The sequence below is a fragment of the Dreissena polymorpha genome, chromosome 6 (assembly GCF_020536995.1).
Source record: "Dreissena polymorpha isolate Duluth1 chromosome 6, UMN_Dpol_1.0, whole genome shotgun sequence".
Classification (NCBI taxonomy): domain Eukaryota; kingdom Metazoa; phylum Mollusca; class Bivalvia; order Myida; family Dreissenidae; genus Dreissena; species Dreissena polymorpha.
The window spans coordinates 86,067,800-86,086,329 of NC_068360.1; the positions used below are offsets into that span (position 1 = coordinate 86,067,800).

An 18,530-nucleotide genomic window follows, 5' to 3' on the forward strand; every position below is an offset into this window, starting at 1 on the left:
GCGTGTTACGCTCAAATGGAAAGTACGCCCTAGTTTTAAATGTTATAATTTGCTGAAATCTGGCTGAATATATTCCTTCAAGGCTTGGGGCTTCAGCAGATGAGAACTGCGTGTTATCTATGCAAATACACATAAGAAGGAGGCTTGGATTGGGTTTTGAAAATTTATGTTTATATTTTACATATATCATTACCAAAAAGAACGAAAATAAACAGACATTTACACACGTGAATTGTCGGAGATGTTTTCAAAGCTGTCAACTATAAGTCCTGTATCATTGATCCAAATTTAGTTCAGATTTATGAAAGTCTACCCATAATTGGAACTATAGGCTGAATATATTAATATACATATTTAGATTGCCTAACTGACGTATATTTGTACCTGTATGAATCAATTGCTTTACATTTACAATTATTTTCAAACAATAAAAAACATCAAAAGATACAAATAAGCTGGCAATTAACTAAGCTTCAGAAGGGATATAATTATGAAACCTCAATGTTCAATGAAAATGATCTAAAATGCACCAGAGTGGGTATAAATCAGCTGTAATAGTGAGCTTTTAAGTTTATAAATGAACTGAACTCCTGTCATATCTTGACATCTTTGCACTGCACCGGGTCATATCTTTTTTCATCAACATGGTAATTGTAAAGTCGAATTTCTCCACCAATACCATTTCGTTTAGAAACCCTGGCGGATATGTTACTCGGGGACATTGGTTGATATCATTTTCGGTGCAAAAACTTTGTCACTGGCATACCTTTAAAGAAATTTGTCAATATAGTGCTACATAGGGGACAAATCCATGCATCGTCGACTTCAAATAGTCACATTTCAATAAATCCTGAATAATAATAACCAGGATTTTTCTAACATACATGATAATACCTCCTTTGCATATACCAACAGTATTTTATTTAAAAAATGCCTTTAAACAATTATAGAACTGGATTTACTTACCCTACCGAAATTCAGCAAAATTTATCGGAAACTTTTCCAAGCACGTCCAACTTTTCACATCATATCGGGGTGAACTCTATGGTAAAGCATACTCTTCTAGCAACGCCACTGGATAGGTACTTTTGCAATTGTCTTCCGCGTTATAATAATAACATCTTGTTATTGATTTATGTTGTAATTGTTATGTTGGGTATCGCGGAAGCGGAAGTTTTAAACCGTTTTTTTTCTCGTGTGTCCGGCAGGGTAGATCTATTTTAAAAATATTAAGTTAAGTTGTTTTGTTTTCGGGTATTTTTTTAAGTGTTTTTCTACCTCAACTGTCAGTGCATTACATGTATGTTTTGCAATAAGATTTTTTTCTGTTTCTATTCAACATCAAACATCTATCATTGTAGTGACGAAATGAATCCCTGAGAGATATGTAGTGATATAACATAGTGACCTTCTGGTTGAATACACTACTGGCTGTGAAATGACGTCATGTTAGTGTTGATCGTTTCGTCATATTTTACCCTTTCCTATAATATGGAGAACATGAAATCATCATCGTGCTGTGGTATTGTGTCGTTATCGTATTTATTACGGTACAGATACAAATAATGACCGAGTTATTCTCCAATAAATTTTTGGTCAATCTGTTCGAACAATCTAGAGTTCGAGCCTTCTTGTTAAAAAATAGGGGGCGAAGATCTGCGATCCGAGAAGACGCGTAACCATCTATGTCCTGAAGTTGAATAGATTGCATATACATCAGTAGTTATTTCACCGCCGATTGTCTTCTTTATCGACATTTTTGGTTCAAATATATTTGCTGAGAGACACTTAATAAATATAGAAATGCGGTTGTGTGTGTTTTTTTTTCTATAAATGTATCTATACTTTCAATTAAGATCCCACACGATAAATAGTTAACAAAATTCAAATGAAATCAAATTATTGACAACTTTAATGACACAGTATGGTTCTTTTTTAATCTATTGTTTTTGTTATAACACATTTCAACCGGTTACAACAAAACGATCAACCGTCGAACAAAGTTCAGCAAATTAAAACTCGTAGTCAAGAACCATCATATGCTCGATTGTTTAAACATGTGCACGTATTTCATAAGACTACAGTTAAATGTATGCTTTTTGATTCCAAAAATAATCATAACGTCATTTTGCGGATATTAAAACACCATCGTATGCATAATAATCATGTAATAGACTCAAGCATAATTCCAAAGGATTGGTTTCTGAATTATCATTGCCGTTAATACTAAGACTTCTGAAGATGTATACAGATATATTGAAATCTGAAATCACTGATTCTGTATTTTGCAACAGAATTAAACATATAACACATGGAACATATAGATTTATTGGTGTAAAATACAGAATGATGATAATATTTGCCACATTTTGCCCTTGTTATGCAACATATTTAATTCAGTGCGAGACATATTTGTTTTTCCAGACAGCATTCTTTGATGTATTGTGCGGATGTTTAGGGCTTTGAAATCCCCCGTATTATTGAGAATGCACCTTTGCAATATTGCATGCAGAATTACGGAGTTAATCAATATACAAATAATGCTATGACAATGGAGAGTATTGCAGGCTTCCAGACTGTGTAGAATACCATGCTTAACGTCTTAGATATTGGCGTAAACATCTGCATATTCACAGATACACTAGGCATTGTTATATGTTTTTAATGATCGGGAGAGTAAACTGGACTGCTTCTGTAAACAAAACCTTAAAAAGGGTATAAGGAGATTATAACTGTATAATATAGACATCAACACACGTTGCGTCGTATCCTTTATGTTATAATGCATGTTCAAAAAAAATACACAAAGTGTAATAAGCATTTAATCTGAAAGAAAGAAACTGCTATTGTGGGATTTTGACAACGAAAACTTACAATAACTACACTATTTTCTTGCACACAGCTGACATTGTAAATCACAATAAACACTCAATATAATGAGGTTAAGCGTTCAAATTACTAATACTAAATCATAGCAAGGGTTCATTGCAATCAGGGTTATAGTTAAAATAATTAATACTTAATCCAAATAAGTGCCCATTTATAATCAGGGTTAGCGTTCAAATCACTCACACTAAATCATAGTAAGATTGCAATCACGGGTAGCAATTCAATCGTTGACACTTATAGCATGTGACCATTGACCTTTCACGGTAAATTTTACATCGCATACATATCAGTTACATTCAAAAATATAAATGAAAGAAATATAAAATGTTTATTGGTATGTGTAGATAAAGATAATTATGTTTAATGTGTTATTTCCATCTTTGCAACATCGCTTAGAGTGTCCTAGTTGCATACGAGAATACGTCCCATTACAAGCCATGATAGTCATTGTTGACTTCAGATGTTTCTACCTAAAATGTAATATCATTTATTAATACAAACATAACGCAAATTAAGCAGTTATACTTAAAATAAAAACAACATTATTCTATTTGCCATACATGTGTAATTATGTTTTCCTTCGCCTTTACATTTATTTTAAATAGCAGTTACACATTTATTTTAACAAGAGGATTCAACAAGCGTGTCGGTGTGTAGATTACATGTAAGCTGTTAATAAAATATGTTACTATTTCGTAACCAGGATGAATTAGAAAAGTTAACTTATTGCAAGTCACAATAAATTGACCTATATTTCATAACGCGATCCGATAAAATGGTAAATTGTATTCATGTTAAAGTTATACAACTGTATTTTATTAAATATAAAAGAAGGTTAGGTAATTATGTTGAGCCATCTTGATGTGTTGTAAAGTTCATTTAAAAAATGAATTATTATAAAGTATTTTTTATTTATATATTCTTTGGTGATAATTGATGGTACATTACGCTTACATATTTAATATTCAATACATAAAAGCCACTTGTATATGAGATTGAATCTAACAAAGTTAAGGTCAATAAATTATTGCGGAAATAACAAACTGTTTGTCGTAGTCAACACTGTTATTACTGCAATAAGCAACACTGGGTTGGAAATGATTCCTTTATTGTTACCTATTTGCTCATACGTGTGCTGGGTATTTTCAATCTCAGACATCTGGGTATCTTTAAAATCACAAAATAAAATATGAGTTATCGTTTAATTAAAACATCCACACAATAAACAGTATTGTAGCAATATAATAATACACATATCAGAGTTAAAAGGCGTGTGTACGCGCGCGTATACACGCAAAAGAGAAGGGAAATAAACTCACGTTGTTCAGATTGATCCGTCGTCCTCGTTTTGGATGGAGTGTCAGGAAGGTCAATGCCATCAGGTGAAGAGTCTTAAACGATTTAACATTTCTGTTTACATTTGAGTCGATAACCATCGGGAAACACAACAAATACCATAAACATACGTGTTTTATTTGTTATACAGCTGTAGTTTTAATTAATATTTATCTAGACAATTTGCATACGCATGCATTTTTCCCAATATGTTTTACTTGCCCGTCTCTGTTGATATACCTGTTTACAAACTGACTGCTTGTATCACCTATGACTGTCTGCGAAGCCATGCCCATAGTCCGAATGAAATTTAATTGCTTTACCACACATAATTCGAAATTTTTATTTCCTTAGATTTACAGTACATCCGCATATATTGATAATTATTTCCAATGTAATTGAAATACGCGCGTATGTGCATGGCAATCTTAGTTATCTAGTAAAAAGGTGTATAAAACAATGTTAACCCACCTGTCTTAACACAATTGCATTTACAAATCACGTGTCGTCTTCTAAGCATCAGGAGTACAACTAATACTATAGCAACGCATCCGCCCATCACCGCGCCAACAATGATGGTAGTCGTCTGTTGCCTTGTTTCTGGATCTGTTAGCGTCGTCGCTGCCTCTGAAAACATATCCGTTAACGCATAATCGTTCCCGTTTCACACCCGATTTCAGTTTCATAGTTTCAGGACATTATGTGACGTTAAATAAAAATTATATTTTTGGTACTATTTTTATCACTTATTTGTATGTTATGGCTGTTAGACTTATTTGAATTATCTCGTGACTGAACGCTAGCATTTTTAAATAACACCAATGCCTGGCGCAATTATGGTGTTCTAAAATTGTTCGATGTTTGACGATGGTTGCCGATCAATAAAATTTGAATATGAAAGTAAGTATTTAAATCCATATGCATGTGGCTAAAATTTCGGTTAGGCACGAGACATGAAACATTTTAATATATACTCTTAATTAAAGGGCAGAAAAGTTTACAATGATCAACAGATAATAGATATTGAAAGCTGGACAATTTCCACTCTTGAAAACACGTCATGATGGGCAAAGTCCATATCGGCACATCTTCGGCATTGTTTGCCTGAGTACTTTTCAAAGACAATTCAAACATCGAATACATTATGTCTATGTTCATACGAAAGATGATGTTAATTAATTAAAGGCATGAAGTTTTTTGTACATTTTCTTATATTAAGATGGGCATATTTAACAGAAGCTATTACATGCAGTACCTTTAGATTCAATGAGGACACTATGACTGGTAACCGCCACCCCAGATCCGGGGTTTTTGGCAGTACAAACATAGCTTCCCGCCTCCCCAAATTCGAACGAACCAATGGATAACACGAAACCATTCACGATAACGGCGCCTGATTTCGACCACGTGTATAAACACGCGTCTGGTACACATCGAGCCGAACACGTGATGTTATTAAGAACTTGACCTTCTGTCATTTGGTAGTTAAGAGTTGGTGGTGATAGCGACACGGAATCGGGACCAACTTAAATGTAAGCACACATTTTTGTTATATATTCATTTTCGAAGAAATTTGTTCCGAGTCTTGACAACTTGTAAACAAAAAAATCAACAAAAAAAATTTATTGTACATTAAGATCCATAATTGACTTATCTTAAATACAATTGTGTCTTATTTGTAAAAAATAATGAATAAAAGATATTTTTTTTTATATAAAATACGTATTGTAGTGTAGATATTTCAACATAAAAAGCATTCAGGTCACTTACTTCTTATCTCAATTACAACAATGGGACTCTCAGTCGTCACATTCAATTCTGGATTTGTGGCAGTGCATGCGTAACTTCCATCTTCGCCCCTGTTGAGAGAGCCAAGTGACAGAACATTGTTGTCGCTGACAAGGATATCTGACTTTCTCCATATGTAAGTGCAAACTGGGACACAGCTGGCCGAACATCGAATGTCGGACATCAATTGTCCCTCATTATTGGTGAACGACAACTGATTCGGCGAAAGTGTGACCATGTCAGGACCATCTGTAAATAATGTAGAATTAAAGCATACACACTCTTTTTTATTTGGTCAGAGTAGTTTTGTTTTACCGAAGTAGTGGGTTACAATAATGACCGGTGAATACATGATGCTTAAACTTTGACCATTAAAGGGATTCTGATTGTCTGAACGCGTTCCTGGTACAATACAGAAAACACATGGACACACGTTCGTTTGAATATTACTTTTTGATACATTCATTTGTTCTCATTACACTTTACACATACGTTTATGTCATTACCTTATTTCGTTTTTTTTCAACAATTCGTATATATTCGGCCATCCCTTAAATATTGATTCAAGAGATCACGCAAAACAATCGTGTTAGTTACACGTATATTAATTAAAAATGTGCATCCCTTAATTAAATAATGCACAAAGTATCATAGCGAATTTTGTACAATAACAATTACACGTTAAGACATTCGTATAAAAGAGAGCATATTTCTTAACAATTAATTATTTTTTTTTACATCTAATCAAAATCTCGACTGTTTGACTGTTTACGATCTGTCCTGATCTTGGATTCCTTGCAGAACATTCATAGATTCCTGTGTCACCTCTCTTAACATAACCCAGTGACAGTAAGTTACTGTTTATTATAACGGTTGACGATCTTTTCCACGAAAATGTACACTCAGGGACACATTTTGCAGAACACGTTATGTTATGAAGTGTTTGTCCCTCATTGAACGTGTAGGATTTAATATCTGGTGACAGGGTAATGTCCTCAGGACCATCTGCAATGAAATAACGTTCCGAGTTAGTAAGATTCTTAAGGTAATTTCTATGTGGAATTGCCTTGAACGTGTGATAAAATGTTGTCAACATTTAACAGATATATACAATCTAATCAAATCTATATTTAGTGCAACAGTACATATTTTATATTTATATTTTATCTTAAATGTTGAAATTCTTATTAATGACGTTAAAGAATGACTGCCAGTACATGAATAGTCAATGCCTTCTCCGTTGGATATAAACATGCATTGAGTACAACTAAAACGCAGCTTCCACTTACATGCAATCTCTACCACAATTATCGCACTGCTTGCAGTTTCTATTGTTCCTGGATTCTTGGCAGTACATACGTAGTTACCAGCCTGGTTTCTGTGAGCGGACCCGAGTGACAGCACACTCGAATTGCTGACTTCATTTCCCGACTTCGTCCACGAGAAACTACACTTGTCAGGATAACAGGTTGCAGAACATGTTATATCTGACATTGTGCTTCCTTCAGTCGTAGAATAGTAAAGTGAAGACGGAGATATTACTGTGGAGTCGGGACCATCTGTAACATAATCATAACTGCATAAAATTCTTGTGAGTTCATTCTTTATGGTGGAGGTTTATTATTGCATTAAGCTTTACATAAATATGTATACTACTTATATTTTTTGTTAATGCTGATTGAAATTTATTTGTAACAGTATTGTTTCAAGAATATCATAAAGATACAGCCATCGTATATTAGTGATTTACGGATGAGAAACCGTATGTTAAGTCTCGCGTATTTGATCACCTTAAAGACCTCGAGAAGATACGAATCATAATTTTGAAATCCGCACATAATTGTGTGCGATGTACACATAACCTGCTATATTTTCATATTTTCGATCAGTTGTTTTAGTTTAAGTGTATGTAGTAGGTGAAACTAGAAACATTACATGAACCATTTTAATTTAAATAGTTATATGTGTTCTCAGCATTTGTTTCTGTATTTGCAAATAACGTTTTCGAAACAGTATACAAATAGGAAACAGTCAACACGTTTCAATTACAATAATCATTTTTTACAAAACGGCCTGTATTGTTTACGTCATTTAAGTAGGTAACTGTAGCTGCGCCTTCAAATCAATATTTATACACATTTAAAAACAAACTTACATCTAATCACAATCTCGACTGTATAACTGTTTACGATCTTTCCTGACTTAGGATTGCTCACAGAGCATTCATAAATGCCCGCGTCACCTCTCTTTACCGAGCCAACTGACAGTATTGTTCATCATTACGGTATACGATCTTTTCCACGAAAATGTACACTCAGGGACACATTTTGCAGAACACGTTATGTTATTAAGTATTTGTCCCTCATTGAGCGTGTAGGACTTTATAACTGGTGACAGGGTAATGTTTTCAGGGCCATCTGCAAGAACATCAGTTTCATTAATAACAGCACTTTCCATTGAATTTTAATTATACAGAATGCAAGAGTAATGATACAATGTATGATCACATTATGTAATAAACACACTTTAAAACACCAGATTTTCAAATCAACTGTCCAACATTTGATCTGAATGAAAGATTAAAATAGAGAATATTTGTCAGCACATTTAGATTACATGTTGATAAATGTTCTTTAAAAGCAGCTGAAACAAAACGAAAACTTACATGCAATTTCTAACACAAAAGTCCCGGTGCTTATATTGTATAGTGATCCTGGGTTCTTGGCAGTACATACATAGTTACCAGCCATATTTCTTTGAGCGTACCCGAGTGACAGGACACTAGAATTGCTGACTTCCGTTCCCGACTTTGTCCACGAGAAACTACACTTGTCCGGAAGACAGGTTGCAGAACACGTTATGTCTGATATAGTATTTCCTTCAGTTGTCGAGTAGAAGAGTGCAGAGAGACTCAATGTTGCTGAGTCGGGGCCGTCTGTACATAAACATAACATAACCCATTCGGCATCGATCGATTTACAAGATGAAGTATGTATGATTTAAAGGCACATTCAAAATTCTTAACATTTTGTCATGTAAATTAAGACTGTAGATTAATCAACATTTCATCTAAAAAACAGATGCAGTCGACACTGAATATGACCTATATGACTGAATTGATATCATTATTTAATGCAAAATTGTGTAACGTTAAATAATCGTTACTTAGTTGATGACAATATATTTCGCTGTAGATATATTAGTATGAGACAATATAATTTTAACAAGCTATAAGGCGTGTCTTAAAAGGTTTTAAACGGAATCGAGAAAAACTATTTATTTACAATTTACAATAAATCCCATAAACGTACATATGATCTTTATAACAACTGGCCAGCTTGACGCGGATCGACCAATATGTTCATTATTCGCGGTGCATTCATAGCTTCCAGCATGATTTCTCGTTACAGAACCCAGAGGTAATACTCCAGTGTTGCTGACCATAATTCCCGATTTTCTCCAGATAAATGAGCATACAGGATTACAGTCGGCTGAACACGTGATATTAGCAAGTGTTTGTCCCTCTAAGATCGTGTATAAGAGGTTCGATGGATTCAGAGTAATTTGTCTATTATCAGGACCATCTAAAACAACAACCGTAATACAATTAATCCATTTGTACTGAAATGGGATAGAAAGATAATGTCTCCTGTGACAATTAATAACTTTAACGATGTAAACGGTATGCGTTTTAATAAGATAGTTATAACATAAGTGAAACCCGGCACAAATTATAACCCAACACAGTCTGTCCCATTAACACATGTACTTATACAATCAAGTTTCAAGCATTTAATATAAGAACTTAACATTGCTAAATAATTCAAAGAAATACTAAGATAAACGTCCAAGGTCACTTACAATATACCTCTATCATGAGCGTCCCGCTTATGTTTGTAGCACCAGACACGGTATTCCTAGCAGTGCAAACGTATTTGCCTGCCTTTTCTTTGTTCATGGACCCAAAAAACAAGTGGCTCGTGTTGCTGACCTCGACTCCGTCTTTTGTCCATGAGAACGTGCAGGGATTTGGTGAACAAATTGCCGTACATTGTACAGTAAACGTACTTCTCTCCCATATAACATGGTCGAGATTCGGCGGATTCAGAGACACTGAGAGCGGCCCTTTATGGAAACATAAAGTTACATAAATTATCAAAATGCCTTTGTCAAAACACACATGATATTATTTCTGGTTGGTGTTTCATCAATTTACATTTTCATATCGAATACTTGTTTACTTTTAGTGATTGTTTCTTATACACATAATTTAAGTAGACAAACCAAACAAGAATATGGAATCATGAATAACTTGCTTTTTGTCTCGTAGTCATAATTTCCGTATTGCTAATTTAAAACTAAAAACGAGGCAAAATGAACAAACAAAGAATGATTTTACTGAATTATCCAATTATCCGGCTGAAGAAATTGTATAATCTACTGTACAAATAATAAATCAAAACATAGTGTAAATGTATAAACAATTTAGATTTACATTGAAAGCAGTACAGGTATGTAAATAATAATATATGACAATTTACTGTCTCCCTGCAAAAAAGCGTTTATAAAAGGAGGATCTCATGGAACCGATATTATTTGGTAACATACCCCGGCATCTTACTAAAGTAGGTTCATCCTTTTTAATCAAAATTGCTATTGACCTTTTACTTTAGGCATTGCTAAGCCAAGTAGCAAACATTACCAATGTATTCTTTGGATCAAACGTCTCACTTTATTACTTTTTTTACCGTGAAGACAATTTTTGAATCACTCTTTTTACATGCAACACAGTAATAGTTTCTCGTCCTGATTTTAAATTGGATATCGACTGTATTATCACGAAACTATGACATGCGATAAATTAGTGCGTACTCTCTTCGTATCAGGCATACATCTGTCAAGTACTATTTCTAAATTGATAAAATTGTTAAGAAAACAAATATATGCAATGCACATTATATATTGAGAATATTATGTGAGTTTTGGATAAAGATCAAGTTTATCATGCGAGGCTTAGAACCATGGAAGCGCGAGGCTTACTAAAAGGATAACTTTCTTTATCTGCTTTTAGCTGAATTCGAACTCACGTCTACACAAAGCGCCTACTTTAACAAGTATTTACTACATTTTAGTCGATATGGCGCGTTCGTACAGAGGTACGTTATGTACATTTCTTTCATACAGATTTTTCCATTTCGAATGACTTTTCTGCGCCGTCTAAATGTCTTCAAAGGCCGATTTGTAATAGTCATACAAAACAAGTTCTATTGAACGTCTTTAAAAACGAGACGTACCTGGCAATCAACCATTTAAAACTTTCAATTATACTTATCAAAACTATGAAAAAATACCATATTCGCAGTCGATACGTCCCTATATTATCAACTAGTTACGCGTTCTGTGACTTAACTGCGTGCATTTTGATATGATTTCTTATATTCATCATAACAAATACAATGATTGAATTTTGTGCTGTCGGTAGCGTATTCTTGACGGGTGCAAGACAATAATAACATAGACATCAAGTGTGATCATCAGTGGCTTTGCAGGAAGAGACACAACAGCTAGCAAGTTGTGTTTACATTCCAACTTTTACGATCGAGAAATAAAGTCTATCGTTACCATTTTGTGAAAGTAGACGTGTCCGTTTTCACATGTAAGAATCTAATTGTTCAATTTTCTCAAACTTTATTTGTTAACAATATAGCGTCATCGGGGTTAAATTTAAAAGAAAGTTATTATGGAAAAATATCTTGGATAATATAAAGAAGTAGAAAACATAATTAAAATCAAATAAAGCAACAATGTACCTGAGATGGTCTGACTGTAACAACAGGATATCCATAGCCCTGTAATGAGTTGTCTTTATGATAATATTCTAATAATAATACTCTAACGATCGTTAACAAACATTGCATTCAGACAACACAAATCAACTATTTTATGAAATACAGCAGAGCAGAATATTCAAGAAATACATAGATAACCCACGATAATGAAGATTTCAATCTCTGAGGCATACTAAGCAAATTTCCCATAAGGATAATAATAATATTATTAAAATAATAGACATTTAATAACAAATATCAGAACAATATGCCGAACTAAAACTGAACGGTCATAAACCGTTTATGTTATTGAAGAAAAAATAAAACAAAGCAAATCTGGAAATTCAATTGTCTATTTAAAAAAAACCCAGATAATTAAGAATCGATTAAAAAAGAAGTTAAAAAATAGTTCTATAGATACATCGTGTGTTCTTACCTGTAATCAAAACGTGATACAGCGTCATCGATTCAATAATACACAACGAACTTTACCAGAAGGCTTGGGGAATAAATAAAACACAGTAAGCATCCACTTTTATTTACGAAGGTCTGGTTCAGACCAAATAAATTTCAAACAGTCCTTTCACATTAAGCATGCAACTAACGAATATATAGACGCTACGATGAAAACATAAACGAGGCGTAAGTAACTTGACCCGCAAGTGTTAGGTCAATTTAAAATACATCGCATGCTCCACATATATTTAAAGTTCATGTTTATTGCTTAATAATGACGTATAGGCCATATTTTCTTCCTGATTTTTGAAAAGCTCGTCTAACACACATGGTTGACTTCATTGTGTGAATTCAACCAAGTAGGAAGTAAATACACGATATCACATTCCATTTAAAAGGAAGACAATGGGTTTGTTAATAAATGTGTTTTTTAACAAGCTGAGTAGCCTACACCATATGACAATGCAATAATTCCCCTAAAAATATCAAAAATTGTTTCAATATGTTTGAAAGCATTGAAGGACCATTGGGAAAAATATTTAATGTATATGACTAAATGTTTAAATGTTTGTTTTACATTTTAAGATTTAGTTAATTCACCAAGTGTGAAAACATAAGCAATGCTTAAACTCAATTATAAGTTAAAGTTGTGACGATTTTGGCCGGTATTTTACCTTTTATGTTCATTATTCTTTGAGTTCATTCATAGTGTTTACAGTAAAAACACAAGTACGCTTCCCGTTTGCAAGTCTTTAACTTTTACGGTTCAGCGCAAAAAGTGTGTGAATTTAAGATTGATCGTTGTATTTTCATTTACCAAATGTGATGATCTAATATTACAAGTCGGTTATATAAATGCACAATATGTATTTCAGAATATAGTAGTATATTACAATTACTGGTTGAAACGGTAGGGTTGTGTCTTCATCAAATATAAGGGTTATGTCTTTAACAAGCGGGTCACGTGAACCATCATTATATAAAGGGCTGCTTTTCTGGGAGCATTCCTTCTGCGATCGATTGGCGTTTGGATCACAACGTGTATTACGCTGCGGCAATTAGATACCATATACCATTGGAAATATCTTGACTTTGGATGCCTTTTGGGTGGAAGCGACTCCAGCAACTTTGCGCAGTAGCCATAGCTTACAGGGAAGCCAAGAGACTCATACATTTGTCCGGATCACAGGTTTCTTTATAAAGACAGGCACGGGTTTGGTATCCTAGGTCAGTCTGAGCCAGTGAAATGTATGTGACTTTGGATGCCATTTGAGTGGAAGTGACCCAAACAACTTTTCGCATTAGCAATAACTTGCGGAGGGCTTAGCGACTCATACATTTGTCCGGGTCACAGGTTTCCTTTGGTAATATTAGTCAGTGCCCGATTTTTTTGTTGGTCAGCCTGAGTCATTCAAGCTACTTATTATCGCTTTTAATACACTGATTTATAGTCCTCCTTGCATAACGCATATATTGGAATATGTGCAGACTCCTTGATATAGGTGTTAGTTAACCAGGTGATCCAAGACACCTAAGTTACTCAAGATACCCGAGATGACCCAAGTCCCTCAAGACACCCGAGGTGATCTAAGTCACTCAAGACAACCGGGGTGGCCCAAGTCACTCAAGATACCCGATGCGACCCAAGTCACTCAAGACAACCGCAGCGATCTAGGTCACTCAAGACCCTTTAGTCACCCAAGACATGCGGGGTAAGCCGAGTCACCAAAGTTATCGAAACTATCAAAGTCACGCAGGACATACGAAACCGGCTTGTATAGTATATATATAATTTAAGAAATCTCGTTTATAGCTAAGGAGCGAAGATCGGGGATCCGAGAAGACGCGTAACCAATCATACTATATGTACCTTCAATGCACCATTGCATGCACAATAATCATGTTATGGACTCAAGTATAATTCCAAACGATTGGTTTATGTATTTTAAGAACTTGCTATATAGGGTTAATACACGTTTTCGAGGGCATGATCATCTGCGGGCGCTCAAAAAATCCGTTCCGGCAGGCGGGCGCTCGAAAAATCCGTTCCGGCAGGAATGGATTTTGAGAGCGCCCGCAGATGATCATGTCCAAGAAAATGTGTATATTTTTTCTCGCTATTATTGCATCAACAAATCACACATACCAAAATAAATTAAAATAACATTGAAAACAATATGTCTTGTTCATTCGACATCAACAAAATAATTCGATTATTTCATATGACGTCATACAGTTCAATGTTGTGTTTTAACATATGCCTCACTCGGTCATCATCAGAAATGACGAGGCTTTACCTTCGGATAGGCAGTTTTCGATTTAAAATGTGCTTAAACAGTGGATTAATTGGATTAAGGCAAATTTGAAATGCAGCCGCACAAAGTAAGAAATGATGAATTATTTTGGAATTTACTGAATTAACTGTGCGTGGACGAGTTTATGGATATGTAAAACACATAACAGGGCATGAACGGCGCGTGAATCGCCTTGTTAATACACGATTTCTCCCGTTCAAGCCCTCCTTTGCCCTCCTTTGCCAAGTTTCTAAACCCCGCCAGAGGGCATTATAGATAGAGTTTGTGCAAAAATATACAAATAATACGACACTCCTAAATACAATGCCTGTTGATATTGAAACTACCGACGATGTATATGAAGATATATAGAGAATAACAGGTTACTGCCTGATCTTTTCGTAATATATCAGTCTCGGCTTAGTTATGCCCTTATTATGTAACATATTTAAATCAGTTCGAGACATATTTGTTTTCCCAGAAAGCTGATGTGAAAACATCATAGTCCCGACGTCTAAATCAGACCCATCCAACTTAAGAGAAATTTATCTTATCAATGTTTTGAATAAGATTCTGTATCATGTTATAAATTCCAGATTAACTAAATGGGCAGAATGGTATAACGCTATTGAAAAAAAAAGACGGAAATGATTGTTGCCATGCATGGGACCTGATTAGTTAGGTTCATATGAAAACGGTGCCCGTTTACATATACTATTTGTCTGTATGTGATTGCAATACACACCACCCTTATTTCAAGAATAAGGCTACGGTTTAACTAGCACGCAAATCAATTAATGTTACAAAATTGTATTTATATTATTCTGGGACATTTCAGGTACAATATTTACTTAAAGATTTTTGAATCCATGGTTACACCTTCTTTGATGCATTTTGCAGATGTCTTAGGCTTTGAATTCCTCGTATTATTGAAAATGCACATTGGCAATATTGCAGACAGAATGACGGGGTAAGTCAATATACAAATAATGCTATGACAAAAGATTCTTAGATAATGGTCAGGATTATATAAAGAAAACAAACTGGGCTGCTTCTGTAAATAAAATCTTCTTTATCCGTTTTGATTTGGTGTTGTTTGCCTTAGCCCGGATATAAGGAGATTATAACTGTATCATATAAACATCAAAACAGTTTGCGTACTGTATCCTTCATGTTATAATTCGTGTTAATAACAAAATACACAATGTGTAATAAGTATATAATCTCAAAGAAAGAAACTGCTCTTGTGTTTTTTTAACAACGAAAACTTACAATAAGTACACTATCCTTTGCACGCAGCAGACATTGTAAATCACAATAAACGTTAATTGTAATCAGGATAAGCGTTAAGCAAATCACTCATACTGAATCATGATCAGTGTTCATTACAATCAGAGTTAGCGTTCAAATTACTCATACTTAATCATAATCAGTGTTCATTACATTCAGAGTTAGCGTTTAAATTACTCATACTTTATCACAATCAGTGTTCATTACAATCAGAATTAGCGGTCAAATTACTCATACTTAATCACAATCAGTGTTCATTACAATCAGAATTAGCGGTCAAATTACTCATACTTAATCAAAATCAGTGTTCATTACAATCAGAATTAGCGGTCAAATTACTCATACTTAATCACAATCAGTGTTCATTACAATCAGAATTAGCGTTCAAATTACACATACTTAATCAAAATCAGTGTTCATTACAATCAGAATTAGCGTTCAAATTACTCATACTTAATCAAAATCAGGGTTCATTACAATCAGAGTTACGATCCATTCCGCTTGATGTCTTCATTACCCAGTCTATGGTCAGCAGGAACAGGAAAGGTGAGAGTAAACAGCCTTGCCTCACACCAGTTCTCACTTCAAAGGCATTTGTGAGCTCTCTGCCATGAACAATTCTGCAGGTCATTCCCTCATAAGACTTCCTAATGATGATGGTTATCTTTTCTGGCACTCCGTAGTGCCTCAGAAGTCTCCAGAGGGACTCCCGGTCAATGCTTTCGAACGCCTTTTCATAGTCAATAAAGTTGACATACAACGGCGAATTCCACTCCAGGGATTGTTCCAGAATGATGCGAAGGGTTGCGATCTGATCCGTGCACGATCTCTCCTTTCGGAAGCCTGCTTGTTGGTCACGGAGATGCGGGTCTACTGCATCTTTCATTCGGTTCAGCAGGATGTGTTTAAACACCTTTCCTGGGATGGACAACAGTGTGATTCATCGGTAGTTGGAGCAGGAACTGAGGTTGCCTTTCTTGGGAAGCTTGATGAGGTAACCCTCTTTCCATTCTGTTAGGATTTCTTCTTCTTCCCATATCTTGCTGAAGAGCGGGTGTAGTAGCTCCACACTGGTCTTCACGTCAGCCTTAAGCGCTTCTGCCGGTATGCTGTCAGGTCCTGCAGATTTGCCGTTGTTCAATTGCTTGATGGCGCATCTGATCTCTTCCTTTGTGGGAGTGCATCATTTGATTTGCAGATCGCTTGTAGCTGGCAGAATCTCCGGTGGGTTCACAGGGGCTGGCCTGTTGAGTAGCTCCTGGAAGTGCTCAATCCACCTCTTCTTATGCCCTTCATCATCTGGTATTACTCCTCCATTTTTGTCCCTTACTGGCCTCTCTGGCTTGGCAAACTTTCCTGCTTATCTCTTGGTGATGGAGTACAGATCTTTAGTTCTGATCTGATAGGCTGCCTCTTCCGCCTCTGTTGCAAGCGTCTCTAGGTATTTCTTCTTGTCTTCTCTAATACTTCGCTTGACGCTCCTATTTGCTTCGGTGTACTCTTCTTGTGCTTTCACGTTTGCGGCTCGTGTTCTGTTGTTGTTAACACTTGCCTTCTTTTCTCGTCTTTCGGCAACTTTCTGAAGCGTCGCTGCTGATATCCACTCCTTGTGGGTGTAAGACTTGGAGCCCAGTACTTCTTGGCATGTTGAAGTCACTGCTTCTTTCACGTTATGCCACTTCTGCTCTATCGTCCCTTCTTCAAGCAGCTCCTCTAGGACCTGGAACGTGTGGGAGAGAGTGACCTTGAACTCTTCTTGTTTCCAGGTGTCTTTCAGAGTGGCAGTGTTGTACCGTTGGCGTTGGTTGGGACCACCTGTCCAACTCTTCTTCAGCTTTAGTTTCAATCGGGCGACAAGGAGATGATGGTCCGACGCCACGTCTTCTGCTCGCTTGACACGTACATCCTAAAGAGAGCGACGAAGCTTCCTTGCATTGCACAAGTGGTTAATCTGGTTCTCCGTTGACAGGTCTGGTGACATCCAAGTTGCCTTGTGTATCCTTCTGTGATGGAAAACACTTCCTCCGATGACCAGGTTACTTGTGGCGCACAGCTCGGCGAATCTCTCCCCGTTGTCGTTCATCTCGCCTAAACCTTGCTTTCCCATGATCTCCTCACATCATCGGTTGTCACTGCCGATCTTGGCGTTGAAGTCACCCATTAGCATGATTACGTTTCTCTTTGGTCTGTCTTGTATGATGGTTGACAGTCTATTGTAGAAGTTGTCCTTCTCATCCTCTTTACTGTCGTTTGTTGGGGCGTAGCACTGGATTATGTCCACGTTTATCCTCTTCTTCTTTGTAAGGAAAGAGGCCGTCATGATACGAGGTCCTTGTGCCTCCTACCCGATGAGCGCTCTCTGTGCCGACTTGGAAAGCATCAGGGCTACTCCCTGGGTGTGTGCTGCATCCTCCTGCTCATGCCCCGAGAATAACAGAAATCACCGGAAGTCAGTCGCTTCTGCCGAGAGCCAGTCCATCTTGATTCACTGATCCCTAGGATGGTGAGGTTGAACTTCCTCATCTATGCGGCCACTTGTGATGTCTTCCCGGTCTCATACATGGTTCGGACATTCCATGTACCAATGGTGGTAGTGGTCCTGGTGGAAATGATGGTCTTCGGCCTGATGGCTTCCAGCTGACACTGGCTT

At 35.9% G+C, this 18,530-nt stretch overlaps 1 protein-coding gene and 1 long non-coding RNA gene across 5 annotated transcripts; one reads left to right on the forward strand and one right to left on the reverse strand.

Moving 5' to 3' along the window:
* Nucleotides 1-2,332: 2,332 nt before the first annotated feature.
* Nucleotides 2,333-7,506, reverse strand: LOC127833298 (carcinoembryonic antigen-related cell adhesion molecule 5-like). 2 transcript variants are annotated; one of them, XM_052358478.1, is made up of 8 exons: nucleotides 7,302-7,506; nucleotides 6,871-7,017; nucleotides 5,995-6,261; nucleotides 5,480-5,749; nucleotides 4,696-4,851; nucleotides 4,209-4,280; nucleotides 4,006-4,056; nucleotides 2,333-3,359 (listed from the first exon to the last, which is right to left on the reverse strand). In XM_052358478.1, the coding sequence occupies exons 1-8, from the start codon at nucleotides 7,504-7,506 to the stop codon at nucleotides 3,346-3,348; spliced, it is 1,182 nt and encodes a 393-aa protein (XP_052214438.1). In that variant the 3' UTR covers nucleotides 2,333-3,345. The 2 variants fall into 2 exon arrangements, with proteins under 2 accessions (XP_052214438.1, XP_052214437.1); XM_052358477.1 differs by having other exon boundaries at nucleotides 6,751-7,017.
* On the forward strand, nucleotides 5,656-7,673 carry LOC127833310 (uncharacterized). 3 transcript variants are annotated; one of them, XR_008027333.1, is made up of 3 exons: nucleotides 5,656-5,756; nucleotides 6,028-6,148; nucleotides 7,338-7,673. It is a non-coding gene; the product is annotated as an uncharacterized LOC127833310 (long non-coding RNA). The 3 variants fall into 3 exon arrangements; XR_008027334.1 differs by having other exon boundaries at nucleotides 7,365-7,673; XR_008027332.1 differs by having other exon boundaries at nucleotides 6,028-7,673.
* The last annotated feature ends 10,857 nt before the right edge of the window (nucleotides 7,674-18,530 follow it).

Excerpts from the sequence above, each read along its gene's own strand:
- LOC127833298 (XM_052358477.1), bottom strand. The coding sequence starts at position 7,506 with ATGTCAGATATAACATGTTCTGCAACCTGTTATCCTGACAAGTGTAGT. Across the intron at positions 4,281-4,695 it reads ATGCAATTGTGTTAAGACAG|ACTCTTCACCTGATGGCATT; the intron begins GTGGGTTAACAT and ends AAATCGTTTAAG. Across the intron at positions 4,057-4,208 it reads GACGGATCAATCTGAACAAC|ATACCCAGATGTCTGAGATT; the intron begins GTGAGTTTATTT and ends GTGATTTTAAAG.